A 24,889-nucleotide genomic window follows, 5' to 3' on the forward strand; every position below is an offset into this window, starting at 1 on the left:
GCTTGTCATGATACCGACTGCTAAGTACTATTAGATTACTAATTAATTAAATTTTCATAGCACATATATCCGATGTCCTAAATCTTTATAGTTTTCTCTGTAGTTTTAGTCAAATTTGAGATACTTAAACCTCTCGAAGGAAGTTGAAATGACTTGTAATAATCTAGAATAGAAGGAGTAGCCATTAACCACTCTTACATTGGTTTTCAATGTCAACAACAGAGGTGATCTCCCAGTTGGCCTCGGTACTCTATTCGGATTTATTAATTATTATGCAAAGATTTTGCAGCACAAGAGTACGACAAGCGCTATCAGAGAGAAGCAGCCCCGTCTATCCACCTTTGATAGGCAGCAAATACTTCAAATGGCAGATAGTCCGATGGAACATGGCCAGCCCCCTAAAGTGAATGCACGAAATTCAACCCATTAGTAAACAGTGGTGGTTTGGTAGTAATAGATACATATTCTATAGAGCTAGCTAGTATATGGATTCAGGTCAATAATCTTGGCAACTGCATCATGTGAGGTCCTAACCTCTGTAATTTGTGTTAATTCATTGTTCACTATCTAGAGAAGTGGGGCCCACATATCTGTCACTTCTCTCTCTCTAGATATGGTAGCATTCTAGATGCTGGCACAATGATTTAGGACATCCACTTGTTGTCAGTACACTTGGCAGCCAAGAAAGAGGCCACCATGGCAAGTGTTGGAGGACGAAGAGGTAGGGAAGGATGTGTGTGCGGTGAAGGAAGAGGATGCCTGCTCTCGCGGCTACGGCTATCATGTGGAGCCCACCTCTCTGGTCCAAGTCGTCATTGCATAGTTAATAGACAAGTTTACCAAATGTCATGGATGTTTAGGGACCTGAATGGTACCTCCAAGGCAAGTTTGAGAACCAATTGTTACAGTGAATTTTACAAGAAGCACAGATATGCGTACCTTTATTGTCGCAAACAATATATTGTTCTCGTACCTAATTGAGTACCTGTTCAAGTAGTCAAAGCAAAAAAGGTTATGTTAGTTTTTTAGAAATAATTATCTCAGACTAATTACTTATCGTATAGATTCTTAAGGAGATATGGTAGATTTGAACGTAGTTTTAGTGTACCTAAAAAAACTTGTATGATGCTTTTACTACAAAGCTGTATCGTGCTTTTACTACACTTATGGCAGAACTTGTAGGAGAACTGAACCCATACCCTAAACAGGGTTGTGAGTGATATTAATAGAGTAGGTAACTGGGCCAGGCCCATTACACTGGGGGTATGACGGTCATTACATGGGGAATAACACAAACCCTAGACGGGTAGTCTAACACCCCCCGCAGTCACAACTCTATCCTGTACAGATGTTGAAACTGGATCGAAAGTCTAAAAAGACACTCGACGGTAACTCCTTGGTGAAGATGTCGGCGAACTGAAGCGTGGTGGGGACGCTGAGAACACGGACGTCACCGGCAGCGACACGCTCGCGGACGAAGTGCAGGTCGATCTCCACATGCTTCGTGCGCTGATGCTGCACGGGGTTGGTGGAGAGGTAGACCGCGCTGACGTTGTCGCAGTAGACGAGGGTGGCGCGCTGGAGGGGACTGTGGAGCTCGTGGAGGAGCTGGCGCAGCCAGGAGGCCTCGGCCACGCCGTTGGCCACGGCACGGTACTCGGCCTCAGCGCTGGAGCGAGAGACGACGGGCTGACGCTTAGCGGCCCAAGAGACTAGGTTGGCGCCCAGGAACACGGCGTAACCGGAGGTGGACCGACGCGTGTCGGGACAGCCAGCCCAGTCAGCCTCGGTGTAGACCACGAGCTCCGACGTCGGGGACGGTCGGAGGAGGAGGCCGTAGTCGAGGGAGCCACGAAGGTAGCGCAGAATGCGCTTGAGCGCGGTGAGGTGGGGCTCCCGCGGAGTGTGCATATGCAGGCACACCTGCTGGACGGCATATGCGATGTCGGGCCTGGAGAAGGTGAGGTACTGGAGTGCGCCGGTCAGGCTCCGGTAGGACGTCGCGTCGGCGACCGGAGGCTCGTCGTCCTCAGAGAGCTTCGCCTGAGTGTCGACAGGTGTGGAGCAGGGCTTGCAGTCAGACATGCCAGCCCGCTCCAGGATGTCGATGGCGTACTGGCGCTGGTGGAGGAAGAGACCCTGGGGCCGACGCTCGGCGGTGATGCCGAGGAAGTGGTGGAGGGGCCCCAGGTCCTTCATCGCGAACTCCCGCTGAAGGGCGACGATCGTGCGGTGTAGAAGGTCGGCGGTGGATGCCGTGAGCACAATGTCGTCGACGTAGAGCAGGAGGTAGACGGTGTCGTCGCCGCGCCGGTAGATGAACAGGGACGTGTCCGACTTGGCCTCAACGAAGCCGAGGGAGGCCAGGTAGGAGGCAAAGCGACTGTACCAAGCCCGTGGCGCCTGCTTGAGGCCGTACAGGGACCGGTTCAGCCGGCAGACCAGATCTGGACGGTCGGCGTCAACGAAGCCGGTGGGCTGGCTGCAGTAGACAGTCTCTGTCAGAGTGCCATGGAGGAAGGCATTCTGGACATCGAGCTGATGAATCGCCCAGTCGCGGGAGAGGGCGAGGGAGAGGACGGTGCGAACAGTGGCGAACTTGACGACGGGGATGAAGGTCTCGTCGTAGTCCACTCCGGGGCGCTGTGTGAAGCCCCGAAGGACCCAATGGGCCTTGTAGCGGTCGAGGGAGCCATCCGAGGTCAGCTTGTGGCGAAATAGCCACTTGCCGGTGACCACATTGGTGCCTGGTGGACGCGGCACCAGGTCCCAGGTGTGGTTGGCCAAGAGGGCCGCATACTCCTCCTCCATAGCCCGACGCCAATGTGGGTCGGCGAGGGCAGTGCGAACGGAGGAGGGCACCGGGGAAGCGTCGGGGGGGGGGGGTGCTGGTCGTAGTAGCTGCCAGGATCAGCCGGTCGACAGGGCGGAGAACACCAGCAGCGCGCCGAGTCACCATCGGGTGGACGTGCCCAGGGTCGCGGTGGATGGCGACCGGGTGGTAGACGGACGACTCGGAGTGAACCGCCGGAACGTCGGGAGCGGCTGGTGGGGCCGGCTCGCGGCGGTGATAGACGACGGCGGGGTCGGCGAATCGGGCCGCGCTCGGCGACGGGCCCGAGTCGGGGGGCGCCGAGGTAGTGGCATGGCCGCGGCGATGGTAGACGAGGGCGGGGTTGGCGAAGCGAGCCGGGGTCGACGGGGCCGCGCGTGGCGCAGGCGGGGTCGTCGGGGCCGCGCGTGGCGCAGGCGGGGTCGTCGGGACCACACGGGGCGCAGGCGTGATCGACGGGGCCACGCGTGGCGCAGGCGGGGTCGTCGGGGCCGCGCATGGCGCAGGCGTGATCGACGGGGCCGCGCGTGGCGCAGGCGTGATCGATGGGGCCGCGCGTGGCGCGGGAGTGGGCGCGAGCGGTGGCGTTGTGGCCACACGAGGTACGGTTTACGGCGCAAGGCGGGGCGCCGGGGGTGGGAGGGGAACCGGATCAGACTCGAGGAGTGAGTCTAGATCGGTGGGTGGGGTGGAGCCTGCAAGTGGAAACACATCTTCATCAAAGACGACGTGACGAGAGATGATGATGCGGTGGGAGGTGAGGTCCAGGCACCGATACCCCTTGTGGTCAGGGGAGTAGCCGAGGAAGAGGCATCGAGTGGAGCGAGGAGAAAGCTTGTTAGGGGCGGTAGCGGAGGTGTTAGGGTAGCAGGCACAGCCGAACACGCGCAGGTGGTCGTAGGAAGGGGTTGTGCCGTACAGGGCAAAGTGAGGTGTAGGATGGCTCACCGCCTTCGAGGGAAGACGGTTGAGGAGATGGGTTGCAGTATGAAGGGCCTCTGCCCAGTAGGTGGCAGGGAGAGACGCCTGAAAGAGAAGGCAGCAGATCATGTTGGTGGTGGTGCGAATCATGCGCTCGGCCCGGCCGTTCTGAGCAGAGGTGTAGGGACACGAGAGACGTAACTGAACGCCGTGAGTGAGGAAGAAAGAACGGGAGGCGTTGTTGTCGAACTCGCGGCCATTGTCGCACTGCAGGGCACGGACCGGGCGCCGAAACTGGGTGGATACCCAGGCGAAGAAGTGAGTGAGGGTGGTAAACGTGTCAGACTTCAGCCGAAGGGGGAAAGTCCAAAGGAAATGAGAGTAGTCGTCCAGAATGACCAGGTAGTATTTGTAGCCGGAGAGGCTAAGGACAGGAGACGTCCAGAGATCACAGTGGACAAGATCAAAGGCCTGAACAGCCCTAGACGTGGAGGTGGAAAAAGGAAGGCGGGAGTGACGACCGAGCTGACAAGCATGACAGAGGCGCTCAGAGGAGCCCCGAGTATAGGATATGTCTGAGTGGCCGGCAAGCTGGGACATGACGTCAGTTCCAGGGTGCCCGAGGCGACGGTGCCAAATGGCGGAGGGGGTGGTGGTAGTAGTAAGTACAGGAGATGAGGCTACTCTGGTGTGGGGAGTGGAGGGCAAGTGAAGAGAATAGAGGGGGCCGGAGCTGTCACAGCGAGCTAGCACAGCATGTGTGGGAAGGTGGCGTATGGTGAGGCCCCAGGGGTCAAACTCCATAGAGCACTGGTTGTCACTAGTGAAGCGACGAACCGAGAGGAGGGGATGAGTCAGTCCGGGAGCAACAAGGACGTCATTAAGGCAGAATGGTCCTGGAAGAACCGATGTACCTACTGAGGTGACCGGGAGGGTGGAACCGTTGCCGACGACGATGGAGGTAGGATGTGAGGGGTGGGGTGGATGGGAGTGGAGTAACGAATTAGTGGTGGGGGTAGTGTGGAAGGAGGCCCCGGAGTCAACAACCCAATCGGTGGTGGTTCGGGGAGGTGGAAGTGGCGAAGGAACTGTGTGAGCGGAGAGGGCCAAAGAAGGTGCATTAGGAAGTGAGGGAGATGACACGGGCTCAAGCGCTAAGGAGGCGATCGCAGCACGTGGGAAGATAAGCGGTCCAGGCACGTGACGGCCCGCCTGAGGGTGGAGCTCGACGCAGTCCTGGAGAATAGGGTTCCAGGCGGGATCGAAGGACACGAACATGCCCTGGATGAGCTGGCCGTCGTGGAGGAGTGCACGCACACTCACGAGAGCAGCAGGTGAGGTAAAGCTCATGTATAGCTGGGGTGACGTCATGAAATCGGTGAGGGTAGAGACACCACTGGTGGGAGAAACGCAACAACGCGAGTAGCAAGGAGGGATGGTGAGGGGACGACCACAGGGCGCGCGCGGATGGGAGCTGGAGCCGACGGCGCTCGACGGCAGGGAACAGGGGGCGCGGTGGGGAGTGCACGCGGCAGCAGCGCCACCCGAACGGCGCCGGGCGCGGCCGGGTTTCGTCGGGGTCGCGGCTCCACGGGCGCGGGGCCTCGAGCCTGACGGCTGGGTAGGGGCGGAGAGCAGCCGGTCGGGCGCGGGGTCGGGGCAGACGCTCGGATCCGGCCGCGGGGAGGCCGGGGCACGGCGCGCGGATGGCTCGCGCCTGGGGTTGCTCGGCGGCGCAGGGAGCTGCCACACCGGTGGCTGGGGAGCCCAGCGGGCGGCCGGCGGCTGGGTAGCGGCCACCGAGCACGCCGGCAAGTCGGGCGCGGCGGGGCTCCTAGCGTGCGAGTCTCCGGTCGCGGCCTGGCGCGGTCGGGACAGGGGCGGGGCCGGTCGAGTCGCGCGGGTGCGGCGGCAGCGCAGGTCGCTGGAGCGCGCGGCGTCGGGAGCGGCAGCCCTGGTGGCGCGTGGCGTCGGGGGCGCGGCTACGGGAGCGGCGGCCCAGGCGGTGGTTGGCCTGGTCGCGGATCCGACGGGTGCAGGGGAGAGAGGAGAAGAGGAGCCGGCGGCTGGCGTCTGGGAGGGAGGAAAAACCTAAGCTGATACCATGTAGGAGAACTGAACCCATACCCTAAACAGGGTTGGGAGTGATATTAATAGAGTAGGTAACTGGGCCAGGCCCATTACACTGGGGGTATGACGGTCATTACATGGGGAATAACACAAACCCTAGACGGGTAGTCTAACAGAACTACACAATTGTATTTGGACCCAAAAGACTAGCGAGACAGGAAAGAATGGGACGTTCATTATTGGTACTAACATACTTTTAAGTAATATATATATATATATATATTTCAGAATTAGAATATCAAATACAACAAAAGTCACTTAAACTAGTTATTTTTTTTTTGTAAAGAAATTTAATTAAGATGAAGAAACTACATGGAAGACATATTGAGTGGGTTCCAATAGCTTATGTATCCATTTTTTCAAACAAGATGCAGAATAAAAAACGTTATTAGTGCAGTTCATGGAGCAACAAATATTCGGATTTATCTCATTATTGTCTAGCAAGTGCATGTTACTATTACTTACCCAGCAATCTGATTCTCCAAGTACCAAGGGTGCCATTTCTCGATTTCCTTGTAGTTTAGTTTCTTTAGCCACTCCAAAGTTGAAGTAAAAGGAACAAGCAAGGAATGGTCTCCACTGCATTGCAGTAATAATTAAGGTTACATGCACGTTAGATAAATGGAAGTTACTCTAGAATAAAACAATGGTAGTTGCATCACCTTCATGTTGCTAGCTGCAGGTGGCTAATCATTCCTCAAATGGGTTTTTTAGTTGTGTTGTCAATTTCTTATATCCTTGAAACTAATGGTGTGTTTGGTTTGTAGAGTCACTCTATGCTTCATGAAGTGATGCATCATAAGTTCATTCCATTAATTTTGGTGGAATCAACCCACTCCTCATGTATATACTAATTATTAGCTTATGAGGAATGAAGTGGTGATGGATCAACCCATTCTATTCCACAAACCAAATAAAAAAGTGAGGAGTGAGAAAAAGATGGATCACTTCATTCCTCAAACCAAACACACTCTAAACATGCTAAAGTTGTTTAATTAGTTATTTTTACATGGTCAATTACTGCAATATTTACATTTCTTTGATCTAATAATTTTGAAGTTATAGGAAGATAACCAATATTATACATCAATATTTGCATGATATTATATAGTTCAAAGAATGAGGTACATAAATATTTGTGGATACTATAAAAAACTTGACTCGTTCTTGTTGTTGCTTCAATCTTGTAAGTTGATGGGGGAGTCTCTTTTTTGGTAGTCTTTTAGAGTTATTTAGGGAGGAATTCTGCTTTGTGGATGCTACCCACCTTGTTTTCTCCTTTCTAATTAGCATGTTGTGGTGCCCATCGATGTCCCTAATATTAATATGTGTATGTGGGAAATTAATATTTCATCGAAAATAAAAGATCCTTCTGTGGTAGGTTGGTATTTACATAAAGTCATTGTGTTCACTAAAGACAACCTTAGCTAAACCGAACTAGGAAAAGCAAACATTCTTGTTTTTCTCACAAAGATAAGACCTAAGCACATGTTTTTTGAGTGTTGCTTTACTCGTACTATCAAGTCTATTGTTCACAAGCTTGTCTTAACCGCATAGTGTCTCAAACATGTTTGGAACACAGCTATGTGGTTGTAATAAAGAACTAAAATAGTTGGCATAGCTAGGGGCAGTGGCTACATGTTAGTCGCTATGGTTATGGAAGAATGACACGATGTTTAAAAAGAAACTAAATTCTTTCTCCTTTAGGTTATTTACTATATTATACATTGGATTTGTATATGGTCCATCATACAGAAACCAATATTATAGGTTTGGTTGTAGTGGCATCTTAATGATAGTGTGGCTTGGTTGTAGTGGCATCTTAATGAATGATAGTCTACTCTATAGATTTAATATTATTAGTGTGTCTGGACTTTATTTAAAAAAACTAAGATTGTGTGTATCATGGTTATTCATAGACTAAGAACATTTTAATGTCTTGGTATCATATTGATATAGTGGTATTTGAATTGATAAAGCTTCCTTTATCTAAATTATAGTCTCTCCTCTATCAAGTTGGCCATTTGAGGGTTGTTGGAACTGAGGATTGTTCTGAGTTGAGGCTCATTTCTATAGCTCTAGTCACTAAAAGTGTTTAACGAATTATTAGGTGATTACTGTACTGCTTTGCAAAGTGTCTAATCTAGTTAGACCTCTATTTTGGCACTTTGCTCTAGGCTTAGGCTAGTGAGGTTTGCATATCTCATGCCACTCGATTTTGGAGTGCATCATTGTTGTACACTAGAGGGTTATAGTCTCATGAGATCACACCAACCATATTTCAGGAGTTATCTCTAGCTTGTACTAGAGGAAATGAGATCTATATTATTTGATCTAGAAACTCGATAGTGAAGATGGTAGGGAGTATTCTAGGAAAATACCCTACAGAGACTCACTTATGCATGGAGAAGGCCCATGGACTCCAAAGATTTACCTAACCAGGTGCTTGGCCTTGTGAGGGCATCCTTATAATGGCCTCTAATGAGGACTAGGTGGAAACATGAGCTTTACAACACCTCAAAAAATACCATTGTTAATGGAATTTTACATCTCTTACTCATTTAAACTTCCACATTTACTTGCTTTCCTAGGTTGTATTATTACTTTTCTAGTTTAGGTTGCTAGCTAGGCTAGTTTGTGGGATTAAAAAGTAGGTTGCATAACTTTTTACATTAGAGATAGCAATACTAGGCAAAAATGAAGTTCACATTTAGATAGATATCTTACATAGGACTTGATCAATGGAAAATAGAGGTCAAGCATTTTTAGAAGCCTAATTTGTCTTTCTTTTAGGTGTTAGATCCTTTAGAGAACATTTGAGTTTCATTGTTATAAAGTACCACCCTAATTTCTCATTCTCGTTCCCTTCTAGGAATATGGTTGATAAGGCCCAACCATATCGTCATCTCAACTACTATATGGTGACCACCCCTCCGCTCCCCCAAGACTCCCTTCCATAGTCATCGATGAGTGGATCCCACATTCATGAGCTCGACTATTCTTTTTCTCTATCGACGGCATATCAAGGTATTCCTAGTCTATTATATCTTCATATCCAAAGTTGCCATGTCATATGAAATTATATAAGATACAACTAGCCCAATGCATAGTATTATAAAGTGTATTTTGATCCTCTACAAAATACTAAATACTTGCATATATGAGAGTATGAGATGTGGGTCACTTTGATGATTCAAGTTTTAATGTCTAAGATCTAGTGTCCAAGCAGTATCTCCCTCAAGATACAATTTCCTTCTCTTTCCTCATAACTCTCTTGCAACATCATAAAAAATGCTTATGTGGCATATATTAAATGGGTATGTTACTACGAACTAGGAATAGCCTCAATGGGTACACGCATTTGAGTTTGAACATTTTCTGTTCAACTTTAAAGGTTGTTGCATACAATAATAAAATTTGAAGGATGTGTGAACGCCACTCAACTATATTTTCCTAATCTGAATCCATGAGTTTTGCTAGGGTCAACCACTACTTGTTGGTCCCTATGGTTAAACAAAAATGCTAATATTTTGAAAACAAGAAGTTTATTTCTCATGTTCAGGTTATATACCCAATTATCAATGAGCTTGATGTTTGGTCCATTTTTGGAAAGCCATATTTGTAGGGTTTGGTATGGGGACATAATACCAATTGGGACCAGGCAGTCAACAAAAATATTTTTCAAGTCATATAGGTGCCAATCTGGTTTATGGATTGATAGTCACTAGGATGTCTTGGGCTACTTTTTTGTTTATTATCTACTTGTTTAGATAGAGGCCAAAAGCTCTTTTCAAGATTTTGTATCATCTTAATATAAACACTTGAAATTTAATAAAAGCTTCTTTTACCAAAAATATATAATTTTCTGCACTTGTTCTATATGCAATTAGTGGCTACATGTAAAATTAATGTCCCTCTATAAAAATCACAAGAACAAAAGGAAAAAGAAACCTATAGATGTTTTGGGTTGGACTACTAGGGGTTATGTTGAAGAAACATGATTTTTCATGGAATATTCATAATATGAATGTTGAAAATATTATATTAGGACAATATTAGTTCTAATCTTAATAATAATGAAAGGTTGCCTAGCTAATTTGCTGACCTGTAAATAAACACTCTATATCCTTTGGATGTTATGTTCAAGTGATACTCTATCAATGTTAGAATATCCCTCGTGTACAGAACACGCTTGGGGCACCTCTTCCATGGTCCTGATACTTCAACCTAAATAAATGACATGATGCTTAAATTAAGTAGCCAAATTCACCTCATCAATTAACCAAATTTTGTGATGCCCTTACTAACCTTTTTGGCATGCAATTTTTCTCTACCTGATCTTGTATCAAAGAGTTTCTCAAGGGCCAACTCTTGATCCTAGAATGCAAAATCCATATAGAAACTTATGGTTCCCAAAAAAATACTTCATCTTGTTATTTAGTTAAGTTATATAATAAATAGTAAATACTACTCTCTCAATCCGGAAATATAATAAATTTATTGTTGTCCTAAGTCAAATAATCCTAAATTTAACTAAGTTTATAGAGATGAGCAATAACATCTACTACAACGGAGAGATAAAATACAAAATTAAATTTCATAATGTATCTAATAAAACTCATTTGATATTGTAAATATGTTGTTCCTTTTCCTACAAATTTTGTCAAACTTATCATGGGTTGACTTAGCACAACTAAAACTTCAATATATTTAGGGTGGGGAAAGAACATACATGACTAAAAAATTAGTGAAATAGAGTCCATTAGTAGATCAAATACTGACATTGCATTCTAAACCATGCTTGGAGGTTTTCGAAAGGCTCTCAAACATTTGACCAGAATCATATTCAATGAATTGATTGGTTATCCCCATCTTGTATCGACACGGCGGACATAGAATATGCTCCATGTTAATACCTTTGATTTGCTGCATCTCACATTTTGAATTGTTAGATGTGGTCAAATAGAACTTATAGATAGATGGATAAATTAAGAGATCTAATTTACAGTATAAAATTGCTCCATGTTCTCTTGGCATGATGGATTGGAGTTATTCCAATACTTTCCATTACATGTAGTAACTAAACTCTGGTTACAAAAAATCAAAATATTACCACATGGAGAAATTTGTAATATTAGATAAGAAAATTATGACAACATGCTTTAAATAATAGTACCTGAAACAATTCATCTGAAATCAAACCCATTCGAAATGCATATGGAACATGTGCATTGTTCTCTATGTCAACATCAATAGCGGGATTACATAGTGAATATCCCTAAAAATAAAGCATGGAATTGAATTATTTAAACAAAAATGGTATTTAGTACTTTAGATAAAAAGTGTAATACAAATTTCAAAAGTAGAATGCCATATGCTAAGTTGATCTTAGGAAAATTAGTGTTTGGATCAAGAAAATAAAATAATGTCCACAAATTGAGTGGCCCATAGAGACATGGATGCTTAGTTTTAGGCAACAAATTACTTATAAGTTTTTTTAACACACTCCAAATCCTAATTTCACATTATATACAAAAATAATAATACAAAGCTCAAGAATTATATATTTATCATATAAATGTGTACTTACCACTAACATAATAATTATTTGTATAATATGACTATACTACTAAACACATTATGGACCCTAGTTCGTATTTCAAAGATTGATGAACACAAGTATATGTGGCTAACTTTGTTTTAGAGGGTTAATGAGATATAGTTATTCATATTATATTGAATCACATGGTTTTCCTAGCCCTTAGTGACTAGATTGGACATATGGTGCAATGATATTCGTGAAGGCTAAAAACATGAGTGTCTAGTGAATTACTGGTGTTGGAAGCAAGATTTGTTTATCTTTAGTTGTACTATTAAGGAGGGTCAATATTAGTAGCTTTCTCAAAATTGTATTCAAGAGCATTTTGATGCACACATTGGAGTTACTCCAACCAATTGATTAAGAGCGACTAGAACAAATAGAAAATGAGTATAAAATCTCAAATAAACTGATCAGACTTCAAATGGAGCTAGAAGTGGAGATCTTAGTGGACAAGATTAGATTATTAGGAACACCAGATCTTATGGTAACTATGTGCTACACTATTTGTTAGGTAGTGTCGCATGTTAGATGATATGATTTAGAGTCTGTTTGGTTGGGTTGTGGACGTGAAAAAGCTACTGTGGGCTATTAGCTAGAAAAAAGTTGTTCTGTGCTATGAGCTGTAAGAAGCTAAAAATTGTAGGGTGGAAACTGATAAAATCCGCTAAAAGTGCTTCCATATATATTTGCACAGTTCCATCCGAAAGCCGCTAAAAGAGGGTCCAAAGGTGCTTTCAATTTTACTCTATGAGAAAGCCGACTTTTGGAAAAAAAACTGCTTCATGGTTTTGGCCCTTTGATTTGGCTTTTGACTTTTACGGGGGGAAAGCCAAACCAATCATACCATTAGTGTCCTCAATGGATTGGTGGATGATCTAGTGACACTATGCAACAAAGATATCAAGTTGGTCATGCTTATTGGATTACACAATATGATCTACTGGCATCCTAGTGGCCTTGATGAATCATCCACTAACACTATGTAGTGGATAGTTCAGCTTGGACAAGCTTAATAAGGTACACTTTGTTGTGTACCTTAGTGATTGAAGTATATCATACATTTAGTAATATTGGGGAATCTTAACTGGGACGTCTGAAAAAAATAAGATGAACATGATTAATAGATGATCTAGTGCCCTTTGTAAGGCACAACAAAACATCTAGGATGTTTTTTTCTCAATAGTCTTTTGCATATGTTTAGTATGTTATATATGGCTTATATATATGTGCTATATAGCTCATTTGGAGATTTCTCCAACCCTAGACAATTACAAACATGTTGGATGGATTTTTGAAGGTTCCAAGGGAAGTTCAAGTCTAAAGAGGTGTTGCGAGCAACTTAGTGGGCCTCTTATGTACTCTTGGTTGGAGTTTTATCAAGTCATCATGATTAGTTGCTACTCTTGCAATTTGGTAACTCATAGATGGGCTAGTCGAGAACTAGGTGACCTTGATAACGAGAGTTTGTTGGTAGGCTTCTAAAGGTGTGCTTGTTTTGAGACCCTTCAATCCAAAATAGAGAATGAGTACCCCTAGTAGATCTTCAGCCTTTGTGACTCAAGGGAGACCTTTAGTGGGTGTTGTAGCATTGACTAGGGGTAGTGGAAACTACTCCACACCAAGAAAAAAGTTGGATTGTGTCTTGCCCAACTTTTTATTTCCATGAACATTACTTTTATTGCTCATCTCTATGTGTGCACAATAGATTGTGTAGATCTTATGCAAGGTTTGGTCTTGTCATATGTGATGTATTTGCTAGGTTTTATTCTTGCAAAATCTTAAGGTCCTATTGCTAGTGCGTTCTTTTTAAGAACATGGCTTAGTTTGGTGGTCCTAATAAGGGTTAATATTATCGTCTTTTGGATTTGCTCTTGGGTTAGTTCAAGATATAAGGTTGAAGTGGTTTCAATATGCTAATGTTTGTTGTTTTAGATTTTTAGGGCCTCAAATCGAAACCCCCTCTTTAGGCTATGCGATACTTACAACTATGTCCAAATATAGTTTTAAATATTTCATTTATAAATGGAAAAGAAGAAACATCTTGTCTCTAATCTAACAACGATTGTCATATATACTACCTCTATCAGCAAAAGGGTGCAATGAATTTTTGCTCTTCTTTAGTTTGACTATCTAAAGTTTACCCAAATTTGTAAAAAATAATATTTATGAAATCAAATAGATACATAATTGTCGGCGTTCCGAGACCGGGGGGGTCCCTTGGGCCGACGAGTGAGTGTCGCCGCGTGCCCCAGCCTAGATGGGTCGAGCGCGAGGGCGAGCGCGAATGGGGGAGAAGCGAGGCGGCCGGAGACCGGCGTGAGAGAGGTGGGAATCCTGCGGCCTTCGTGTTCGTCCCGCGCCCAGATCGGGTGCGCTTGCAGTAGGGGGTTACAAGCGTCCACGCGGGAGAGGGAAGCGAGTGGCCCCAAGAGAGCGCCTGTCTCGTCCTCGTCCCCGCGCGGCCAACCCTCTCTAAGAGGGCCCTGGTCCTTCCTTTTATAGGCGTAAGGAGAGGATCCAGGTGTACAATGGGGGTGTAGCAGAGTGCTACGTGTCTAGCGGGGGAGAGCTAGCGCCCTAAGTACATGCCGATGTGGCAGCCGGAGAGATTTTGGCACCCAGCTGGTGTGATGTCGTGGCCGTCGGAGGAGCGATGGAGCCTGGCGGAGGGACAGCTGTCGGAGCGGTTGAGTCCTTGCTGACGTCCTCTTGCTTCCGTAAGGGGGCTGAGAGCCGTCATCGTCACAGAGCATGCGGGGTGCCATCATTGCCTATCTGGCGGAGCTAGCCAGATGGGACACCGGTCTTGTTCTCTGCGGCCCGAGTCAGCTCGGGGTAGGGTGATGATGGCGCCTCCTGTTGACGTGGCTGGCCTGCGCCCTAGGTTGGGCGATGTGGAGGCTCCTCCGAAGCCGAGGTCGAGTCTGTCTTCCATGGCTGAGGCCGAGTCCGAGCCCCTGGGTCGGGCGAGGCGGAGGTCGTCGGCAGAGGCCAGGGCGAAGTCCGAGCCCTGGGGTCGGGCGAAGCGGAGTTCGTCGTCTTCTGGGGCTGAGCCCGAGTCCGAGCCTTGGGTCGGGCGGAGCGGAGTTCGCCGTCTTCCGAGACTTAGCCCGAGTCCGAGCCCTGGGTCGGGCGGAGCGGAGTTCGCTGTCTTCCGGGACTTAGCCCGAGTCCGAGCCCTGGGTCGGGCGGAGCGGAGTTCGCCGTCTTCTGGGACTTAGCCCGAGTCCGAGCCCTGGGTCGGGCGGAGCGGAGTTCGCCGTCTTCCGGGACTTAGCCCGAGTCCGAGCCCTGGGTCGGGCGGAGCGGAGTTCGCCGTCTTCCGGGACTTTGCCCGAGTCCGAGCCCTGGGTCGGGCGGAGCGGAGTTTCCTATGGTGCCTTTGGCAGGGCCTGACTGCCTGCCAGTCTCACTCTGTCAGGTGACACTGCAGTCGGAGTGGCGCAGGCGGCGCTGTCCTTCTGTCAAGCCGGTCAGTGGAGCGGCGAAGTGACAGCGGTCACTTCGGCTCTGCCGGGGGGCGTGCGTCAGGATAAAGGTGTCAGGCCACCTTTGCGTTAAATGCTCCTGCGATTTGGTCGGTCAGTGCGGCGATTTAGTCAGGGTTGCTTCTTAGCGAAGGCAGGGCCTCGGGCGAGCCGGAGATATGTTCGCCGTCGGAGGGGGGCCTCGGGCGAGACGGAAATCCTCCGGGGTCGGCTGCCCTTGTCCGAGGCTAGGCTCGGGCGAGGCGTGATCGAGTCGCTCGAATGGACTGATCCCTGACTTAATCGCACCCATCAGGCCTTAGCAGCTTTATGCTGATGGGGGTTACCAGCTGAGAATTAGGAGTCTTGAGGGTACCCCTAATTATGGTCCCCGACAGTAGCCCCCGAGCCTCGAAGGGAGTGTTAGCACTCGCTTGGAGGCTTTCGTCGCACTTTTTTGCAAGGGGACCAGCCTTTCTCGGTTGCATTTTGTTCCGGGGGGTGCGCGCGAGCGCACCCGCCGGGTGTAGCCCCCGAGGCCTCGGAGGAGTGGTTTCACTCCTTCGAGGTCTTAATGCCTCGCGTAATGCTTCGGCTGGTCTGGTTGTTCCCTCATGCGAGCTGGCCGTAGCCCGGGTGTACGGTCGGGTCCCAAGTTCTCGGGCTGGTATGTTGACGCTGTCAACGGTTCGGCCAGAGCCGGGCTTGCGAGAGCAGCCCCCGAGCCTCTGCACAGGGCGAGAGGGCGATCAGGGACAGACTCGGCTTTTTTACATACGCCCCTGCGTCGCCTTTCCGCAAGGAGGAGGGGGGAAAGCGCCATGTTGCCCTCGATGGGCGCCGAACATGGTGTCTCCGGTGAGCTGCAAGCGGGTAATCCGAGTGGACGTCCGTGCCCCGTTCGTTAGGGGTCGGCTAGGGGCCCAGAGGCACGCCCAAAAGTACCTGCGGGTGATCTGCCGGACCCGGTCCCCTGGCGACGGGGTCCGAGGGCTCGATGCCTCCCTCTGATGGGATTCCGTTACAAGATCGCTCCCGCTGGTCTCGGAAATGTCCTAGGGTACCTCGGGAGCGCAGCCCGAGCCTTGGTTATGTATTGAACGTACCCATGGTCATCCCTCGCTCGGCGTCTGAGGCGGCTGTGAACCCTTCGGGGGCCAGCCTTCGAACCCCTGATCAGTAATGGGCGCGGAGCCCGAGTAGCCTGAGGCGGCCGTGGAACCCTTCGGGGGGCCGGCCTTCGAACCTCTGACCAGTAGTGGGTGTAGGGCCCACATGATCTGAGGCGGCTGTCGAACCCTTCGGGGGGGCCAGCCTTCGAACCTCTGATCAGTAGGGAGGCTTGGAGCCTGGTTCCTTCACGGGGAAGGATCCTTTTCGGGGTATCCCCCTTTCCCGGTCCCTGTTGCAAGAGAGAGAGAAAGAGGAAAAAAGGAAAAGGATACGAAATCGAACGACGCGGCGTACCTTTTTTGACGCGGTTATTACGGCGAAGGCGAAGCGTCGCCCGCTTCCCTTGCCAGAAGCGCCGCCTGTCCTGCCGCGGAGTTAATGCGACGGTGCGGGTGGTTGGCGGGGTGGCCGTTGCGCGTGCGCGAGCCGTTCGAGGAACGGCTGTTTCGCTTCGCGTTTTTGAATCCCGCGTCCGGTCCGGGCGGAACGTTGGAACCGGTCTCGCCTTGGTCTTTATATACCCGGGAGAGGGTCTGGTGACGGTTCTTTGCTCCGCTTCCTGCCTCCCTCTTAGGTTTTCGCAACCCGAGAGACATAGCCAGAGAAGAGAAAACCGCCCTTCCTGCCCCTTGCGCCGCCATCCCTTCCGCTCGGTGATGGCTGACCGGGTGACCATCATCTCGCCGCGCGATCCATGGCCCTTTTCCACAGTGACGGCGAGTGATCTGGAGGATCTGGTCGGTGAGGGTTTGCTTCGCCCTCTCACCGATGAGCAGCGACCGGAATGGATTCCTCCCGTAGGCGGAGCCGCTCCGTCCCCACCGCCGGGGTATATCGTGAGCTTCGTCTCCTTCCACGAGCGGGGATTCGGTGTGCCGGCGGGCCGCTTTATGCGGGCGATCCTGTACCACTATGGGGTGGAGTTGCACAACCTCACCCCCAACTCCATCTCGCAGGCCGCCATCTTCGTAGCGGTGTGCGAGGGGTACTTGGGGATCGCCCCCCATTGGGATTTGTGGACCCATCTCTTTTTCGCAGAGCTTTTTGCCTCGCCGACGGGGGAGAGGAAAGTCCGTGCAGCGGTGCGGGCCGGCGGCTGCACCCTCCTGCTGAGGCAGTCGCGGGCGTCGCTTTATATTCCTGCCATCCTCGCGTCCTCGAACAAGGGGTGGCAGCGCCGGTGGTTTTACCTCCGGAATGACGGCGAGTTGCTCCCGCCGTTCTCCCAGCGAGTAGTCACCACTGCCACCGAAGCTTGGCGCCATGGGACCCCGCACGAAAGACAGAAGAACCTCGAACCCCTTCTCCAGGCCTTGGAGGCGTTGCGGAAGGGGGGACTCACTGCTGCGGGAGTGATTGCCGCCATCCACCGTCGGAGGGTGCTTCCCTTGGCGGAGCGACGGCTGTCGCTTTGGGAGATGACCCCGGAGGCTGACTGGGAGGGCTCGCGGATGTCCCCTGATCCTCTTCCCTTCGACGCCCTCCAATGGCGGGTGTCCGTCGCGTTGGGGAAGCCGGACCCCCACGCCTTCTCCCAGCTTTTGATGCGCCCCGACCGAGGGTGCGTGACTCTGGTGAGTGTCCGCTTCTTCCTTCTTCATACATCGGGTTGCTCCTGGTTCTTACGATCGGGGTTTTTCCCCCCTTCTTCAGGAGGTGGGGTGGCACAAGCCTTCTCTGCCACGAGTCCCGCAGGACGCGGTGGACCGAGCAGCGCGGCGGGTCGCCGCGGAGGAGAAGAAGAAGAAGGACGCGGAGAAGGCCTGGGCCCGCGAGCGGAGGCGGGCTCGAGACGCCTTGGAAAAGCTCCGTCGCCGGCAGGAGAGGGAGGGGCTCCCGAGGGAGCCGTCGCCGGAAACGCCCGACGATGACGACGATGATGAAGATGATGACGAGGAGGACGACATGGCCGCCCGACTTGGCCTCAGCCCCGGCTTGGGGTTTGGCCAGGAGCCGTCAGGCCAGCTCCCGAGCAGGCTGACACCGTCAGTCCCCGGAGTCGGGGCATCGGGGTCCCGGCCCGAGGGGCAGGGGCAACCCGAGAGGGCACCTGACCCCTCGGCTGGAGGAGCTGAGGTGACCCCGGAGGGCCAGGCCAGGGCGTCTGCTCCCCGAGAGCCGCCGCTCGCGCCGGCAGCGCTGGGAGGCGACCCTCAGGTCACCGTGACAGTGCCTGGGCAATCTGCCCCCCGGGCGTCCAAAGCGAGGGTGGTGCCAAAGTTGCCGGCAAAGCGAACCTCGGCGGCGGTTCCGGGGGTCGGGATCCAAGAGACTTCCCCCAAGGCACGGTGGATCATGGCCCGGAGCGGGTAAGTATCTTGGAATGTCTTCGTCCTGGCTTTCCATTCATATGTCTCGGCCGTGATTTTTCCTTTTTCCTCAGCAAGCGAAGCCATGGCCTGACCGACCTGGCACCCCGGAAGGCCCTTAAGACGACGCCGACCTGCGCGGCCAGCACCGCTCCGGGCCTTGCCGTTCAGCCGACCCTCTCGCAAGGCATTCCACCTCAGGGGGCTCGGGCGGCACCGGTCGCCGTGGAGCAGGTTCCCGAGGCTGGCTCTTCTGCCGAGGCGGCCATTGTGATAGTGGAGGCGGTTGATGCTGACGTGGTCCCGAGCCCACCGGACGTGCCGGCTATACCGGCGCCCGCCGCTACTGAAGCCGTCGCTGTCCCAGTCGGAGAGCGACCGGTTGCTGCCGACGTCAAGACGGCTGATGTGTCGGCGCTTGGTGCCTCGGAAGAGGGGGCGTGGAGGCGCGATCCGTCCCGCCGGGCGGCGGCCTCGTCGCTGTGCGACAGAGTTCCGAGGGACGGCGCCAGTTGCTCCGGTTCCGGACCCGTGAGGCCTCGGACCCCGTCTTCGTTCTCGACGATGAACGGGAGGACCAGTCCTGGGATGAGCTCCGCGAGTGTGCTGAAGCAACGGTGGGGTCGCTCCGGTCGTCGCTGGAGGTTTTCTGCAGGGACGTCCCAAAAATCCTCCAGGTAACGGTTTCAGGCATACCTTTTCTCTTCTGTGACCGAGGCGTTCTTCGTGACGCCCCGCTTCCTTCCCTCAGGATCTGACGGATCGGAGCGCCACCAAGTCGTCGTTCATCCGCCGCGAGGTCGACGTCTGGGGCTCGCTGCGATCCCTGAGGACCTCGCTCGCTGGGGCTACTGCGCGCCTTTCTCAGCAGGGTGCCGAGGTAGCGGACCTCCAGTTGCTCTGTACTGACCTGAGAGCCGAGGCGGCAGCGGCGCGCGCGGAGGCGGCCGCGACGCGCGTAGAAGCGCAACGACAGCGGTCGGAGTTCGACCGGGTCGTCGAGGAGCGGGATCAATCTCGGGGCCGGGCTGCCGAGGCCGAAAGCCGGGCCGAAACCCTTGCAGCCGACTTAGCCGTAGCTCAGGTCGCGGCCTCGGAGCAGCGTGCCCGAGCCGGAGGTACGCCTTGGCCATCCTTGGTTCTCGTTCCTGTTTGTTCCCTTCGCTTGTGTTTGAGATCTTTCTTTTGGCTGTTCGCAGAGCTCGAGTCCGCCCTTGATGAGTCCGCCAAGGCGCTTGCCAAGGCGCTTGCCGGGGCGGCCGAGCAGAGGGAGGCCGACCACGCGGCCATGTCCGAAGCCGTCTCAGTCGTTTATCGGATCCTTGGCTTCGGCGATGTCCCCTCAGGAAGCTCCCCTCAAAGTCGCCTTCAAGCCTTGGGTGATCACGTGTGCGGCAGGCTCCGCGAGGCGCTACACCACGGCGTCAGGCGAGCCTTCGCCGTGCTCGCTTCCCACTACGTTGTGGACCTAGAGCGGGTTAGTGAGGGGTATTGTCTCCCTGACAAAGACAAAGCTGCCCTGGCAGAAGTCCAGCGGCTCGACGCGGTCGCCGCGGGTCCGAGCGCAGTGCTGGCGACCACCTTTGAGGCGAAGGTCCTCCCCCCTGCGCCGTCGCCGGAAGCCGAGATGGGCTTTACCGAAGGCGGGGATGGAGCTGAAGGCGCGACTCCTTCCCAAGGCGACGCCTAACTCCGTTGGAACAGTTTCTGTTGGATGCACGTGTGTCTTTCTGCGGCCGCTGAGGCCTGAACACTTTGTTTCTATTGCATGAAGTCGTACTCCTCTTCCTTTTATTTTGCGTGTCTGGCTTTGCCTGTCAATAACAGGGTGGCTTCCCGAGAAGGGGTCATTTTTCGTGGCGGGTGATGAGTGAGGTGTCCCTAACCCGGAGGCATAGGAATTCCTCGGCTCAGTCGGCCTTGCCACTTACATGCACCCGCGTTCGCTCCTTGGGGCCCTGCTTCTGACATAGCCGGGAGAACGCAAAAGCCTTTTTGACCGAAAATTTTGGATGCGGAGAGGTACGCCTAATCTTGAGGGGTTCCCCCCTTTTTAGCCCCCGAGGGAGGGTCGGGCTCTGCCGAGGCGAGGATGACCCTTCCTTGACGACTGAGACTTTTGTGGGAGCGAGGTATACGAACAACTTGAAAACATCTTAGGGGTAGAAGCGACGTAGCTGTCGGATGTTCCAAGCGTTGCCGTAGACGTCGCCTTGACCGCCGGCCAGCTTGTACGTTCCGGGCTCCAGAACTTTGGCGATGACAAGCGGCCTTTCCCGGGGGTGCGTGTAGCCCCCGGGTGCCCCCAGCAAGGGCTCGGGGTGCTACGCGATGGTCGCGATCTTCTCCGGGTTGGTTTCGATGCCTCGCTTGGAGATGATGAACCCCAAGACCATGCCCTGGGGCACCCCGAGGACCCACCTTTCGGGGTTGAGCTTGACGCTTTTCGCCACTTTTATGGACTTCGCTGCCATTAGCTTGTGGATCTCCTCGCCTATCGCTCTGCGCTTCTCCTCGTTGAATCGGCGCAGAGACTATTTGACGGGTCGGGCTCCGGCCCGAATATCCAGCGAGTGCTCGGCGACATCCCTCGTATGCCGGGCATGTCCGAGGGACTCCACGCGAAGGCGTCGGCGTTCGCGTGGAGAAAATCGACGAGCACTGCTTCCTATTTGGGGTCGAGCCCGGAGCCGATCCGGATCTGCTCGGAGGCGTTGCCGCTGGGGTCGAGGGGGACGGCCTTGACCGTCTCCACTGGCTCGAAGTTGCCGGCATGACGCTTCACGTCTGGCACCTCTTTGGAGAGGCTTTCCAGGTCGGCGATGAGGGCCTCGGACTCGGCGAGGGCCTCGGCGTACTCCATGCACTCCACGTCGCATTCGAACGCGTGCTTGTACGTGGGGCCGACGGTGATGACCCTGTTGGGGCCCGGCATCTTGAGCTTCAGGTAGGTGTAGTTGGGGATGGCCATGAACTTCGCGTAGCATGGCCTTGCCAGTACCGAGTGGTAGGTTCCTCGGAACCCGACCACCTCGAACGTCAGAGTCTCCCTTCGGAAGTTGGAGGGCGTTCCGAAGCAGACGGGAAGGTCGAGTCGTCCGAGGGGCTGGACGTGCTTCCCGGGAATGATCCCGTGGAAGGGCACAACGCCTGCTCGGACGGAGGACAGATCGACGCGCAGGAGCCCGAGGGTCTCGGCGTAGACGATGTTGAGGCTGCTGCCTCCGTCCATAAGGACCTTGGTGAGCCTGACGTCGCCGATAAAGGGGTCGACGACGAGCGGGTATTTCCCCGGGCTCGGCACGTGGTCGGGGTGGTCGGCTTGGTCGAAGGTGATGGGCTTGTCGGACCAGTCTAGGTAGACTGGCGCCGCCACCTTCACCGAGCAGACCTCCCGGCGCTCTTGCTTGCGGTGCTGAGCCGAGGCGTTCGCCGCTTGCCCACCGTAGATCATGAAGCAGTCGCGGACCTCGGGGAACTCTCCTGCTTGGTGATCTTCCTTCTTGTCGTCGTCGCGAGCCCTGCCACCCTCCGCGGGTGGCCCGGCCCTGTGGAAGTGGCGCCGAAGCATGACGCACTCCTCAAGGGTGTGCTTGACGGGCCCCTGATGATAGGGGCATGGCTCCTTGAGCATCTTGTCGAAGAGGTTGGCACCTCCGGGGGGCTTCTGAGGGTTCTTGTACTCGGCGGCGGCGACAAGGTCCGCGTCGGCGGCGTCGCGTTTCGCTTGCGACTTCTTCTTGCCTTTCTTCTTGGCGCCGCGCTGAGTAGACGCCTCGGGAGCATCTTCCGATGGGCGGCCCTGGGGCTGCTTGTCCTTTCGGAAGATAGCCTCGACCTCCTCCTGGCCAGAGGCGAACTTGGTGGCGATGTCCATCAGCTCGCTCGCGGTCTTGCGACCCAACTTGCTCACCAGGTCGCGGCAGGTGGTGCCGGCGAGGAACGCGCCGATGACATCCGAGTCGGTGATATTGGGCAGCTCGGTGCGCTGCTTCGAGAATCGCCGGATGTAGTCCCGGAGAGACTCTCCCGGCTGCTGCCGGCAGCTTCGGAGGTCCCAGGAATTCCCGGGGCGCACGTACGTGCCCTGGAAATTGCCGGCGAAGGCTTGGACTAGGTCGTCCCAGTTGGAGATCTGCCCCGGAGGCAGGTGCTCCAACTAGGCGCGAGCGGTGTCGGAGAGGAACAGGGGGAGGTTGTGGATGATGAGGTTGTCGTCGTCCGTTCCACCCAGTTGGCAGGCCAGACGGTAGTCCGCGAGCCACAGTTCCGGTCTCGTCTCCCCCGAGTACTTTGCGATAGTAGTCGGGGGTCGGAACCGGGTCGGGAACGGTGCCCGTCGGATGGCCCGGCTGAAGGCCTGCGGACCGGGTGGTTCGGGCGAGGGACTCCGATCCTCCCCGCTGTCATAGCGTCCCCCACGCCTGGGGTGATAGCCTCGGCGCACCCTCTCGTCGAGGTGGGCTCGACGGTCGCGATGATGGTGCTCGTTGCCAAGGCGGCCCGGGGCCGCAGGCGTGGTGTTGCGCGTGCGCCCGGTGTAGACCGAGGCTTCCCGCATGAATCGGGAAGTCGCGGCATGAGGTTCCGAGGGGTATCCCTGCCTTCGGGAGGCAGAGCTCTCGGCCCGTTGGACCGCGGCGCCTTCCAGGAGATTCTTGAGCTCCCCCTGGATTCGCCGACCCTCGGTGGTTGATGGCTCCGGCATCGCGCGGAGAAGCATCGTTGCTGCAGCCAGGTTCTGGCCGACCCCACTAGATGCGGGTGGTGGCCTGACCCTGGCGTCGTCGGCGACGCGGTGCTGGAGACCCTGGGGCAGATGACGTATTTCTCCGGCTGGGGGTTGGCCCGCCCATGCCTGCCCGACGTCCCGGCGGATCGGCTCAAGCGCTCCTGCTCCCTCGTCGAGCCTGGCCTGCACCGCGCGGATTTGCTCGAGCTGTGGGTCGTGACCCCCCGCCGGAACGAGGACCACAGCTAGCTCCCGTGGGATGTCGACTCGGGGCACCGGCCTAGGGAGGTCACCGTCCTCCGGCATGCCGAGATGATTGCCTTCGGAGGGACCCCCTAGATCGACGTGGAAACATTCGCGGCTTGGGCCACAGTCCTCATTGTCGAGGCTGCGGCTACCGTCAGAACAGTCGGAGAGGCAGTAGTCACACGCGGTCATGAAGTCCCGCATGGCACTGGGGTTGCCAAGTCCAGAGAAATCCCAACAGATGCTGGGCTCGTCGTCTTCCTCGGACCCAGAGGGCCCGTAGGTCGAGACGTCCGTCAGCCGGTCCCAAGGCGACCGCATGCGAAACCCCAGAGGGTTTGGACTCGCCTCAACCCGCACACCCGGCGGGTTGAGGCTGAATCTAAATGACGTAGGATGGGAATCGGTCGGTACCTTTCGGTCGACGAGCGGCGATGAAGTCACGTCGGGGACTGACTGCACCGTCATCTCAGGTACGAGGGTGACGTCCAGCAAGCTCTCCGCGAGCGCGCTGGCGTCGTCCGCTTGTTTGGGATTGGCGTGTCGCGGGGAGACGACGCTCGTCTTCGTCTCAGGCGCGAAGTCGATACCCGGTGCGCCCCTCGCTGGGGTGCCGGCGCTGTCGACTCGCTCGACAGCCAACGAGGCGCTGCCTCCTGCTTGGCCTTGGTTGCCCTGCCTTCCCCTCCGTCGGCGGGGAAGAAGGCGGGACGAGGTCGAAGGTTGTTCTTCCACCACGCGGGGAAGACGTCGTCGATTCCGCCGCCGACGGGCGGGCTGTCGGCCGCCATTGTCGTTGTCACGCGGCGGTGGAAGGAGTATCATGTCGTAGCTGCCGTCGAAGGACATGAACTCAAGACTCCCGAAACGGAGCACCGTCCTGGGTTGGAGAGGTTGCTGGAGACTGCCCATCTGGAGCTTGACGGGAAGCTGTTTGTCAACACGCAGCAGGCCCCCTACCTGGCGCGCCAACTGTCGGCGTTCCGAGACCGGGGGGTCCCTTGGGCCGACGAGTGAGTGTCGTCGCGTGCCCCAGCCCAGATGGGTCGAGCGCGAGGGCGAGCGCGAAGGGGGGAGAAGCGAGGCGGTCGGAGACTGGCGTGAGAGAGGTGGGAATCCCGCGGCCTTCGTGTTCGTCCCGCGCCCAGGTCGGGTGCGCTTGCAGTAGGGGGTTACAAGCGTCCACGCGGGAGAGGGAAGCGAGCGGCCCCAAGAGAGCGCCTGTCTCGTCCTCGTCCCCGCGCGGCCAACCCTCTCTAAGAGGGCCCCGGTCCTTCCTTTTATAGGCGTAAGGAGAGGATCCAGGTGTACAATGGGGGGTGTAGCAGAGTGCTACGTGTCTAGCGGGGGAGAGCTAGCGCCCTAAGTACATGCCGATGTGGCAGCCGGAGAGATTTTGGCACCCAGCTGGTGTGATGTCGTGGCCGTTGGAGGAGCGATGGATCCTGGCGGAGGGACAGCTGTCGGAGCGGTTGA

General features: G+C 53.8%; 1 protein-coding gene across 1 annotated transcript in view; it reads right to left on the reverse strand.

Annotated features, from left to right (window-relative positions):
* Nucleotides 1-122: 122 nt before the first annotated feature.
* LOC100193762 (uncharacterized) overlaps nt 123-24,889 on the reverse strand; it is a 32,538-nt gene continuing 7,771 nt past the window's right edge. The window contains exons 7-14 of the mRNA NM_001138848.1: nt 11,061-11,162; nt 10,891-10,971; nt 10,667-10,810; nt 10,193-10,261; nt 9,990-10,111; nt 6,350-6,463; nt 940-985; nt 123-398 (exon numbers count right to left, since the gene is read on the reverse strand). Of these exons, the coding sequence (NP_001132320.1) occupies nt 312-398; nt 940-985; nt 6,350-6,463; nt 9,990-10,111; nt 10,193-10,261; nt 10,667-10,810; nt 10,891-10,971; nt 11,061-11,162 (765 nt within the window). The 3' untranslated portion in view covers nt 123-311. The remainder of the gene's footprint in view (nt 399-939; nt 986-6,349; nt 6,464-9,989; nt 10,112-10,192; nt 10,262-10,666; nt 10,811-10,890; nt 10,972-11,060; nt 11,163-24,889) is intronic.

This window comes from Zea mays, chromosome 5, assembly GCF_902167145.1.
Source record: "Zea mays cultivar B73 chromosome 5, Zm-B73-REFERENCE-NAM-5.0, whole genome shotgun sequence".
In the NCBI taxonomy this organism is placed as follows: domain Eukaryota; kingdom Viridiplantae; phylum Streptophyta; class Magnoliopsida; order Poales; family Poaceae; genus Zea; species Zea mays.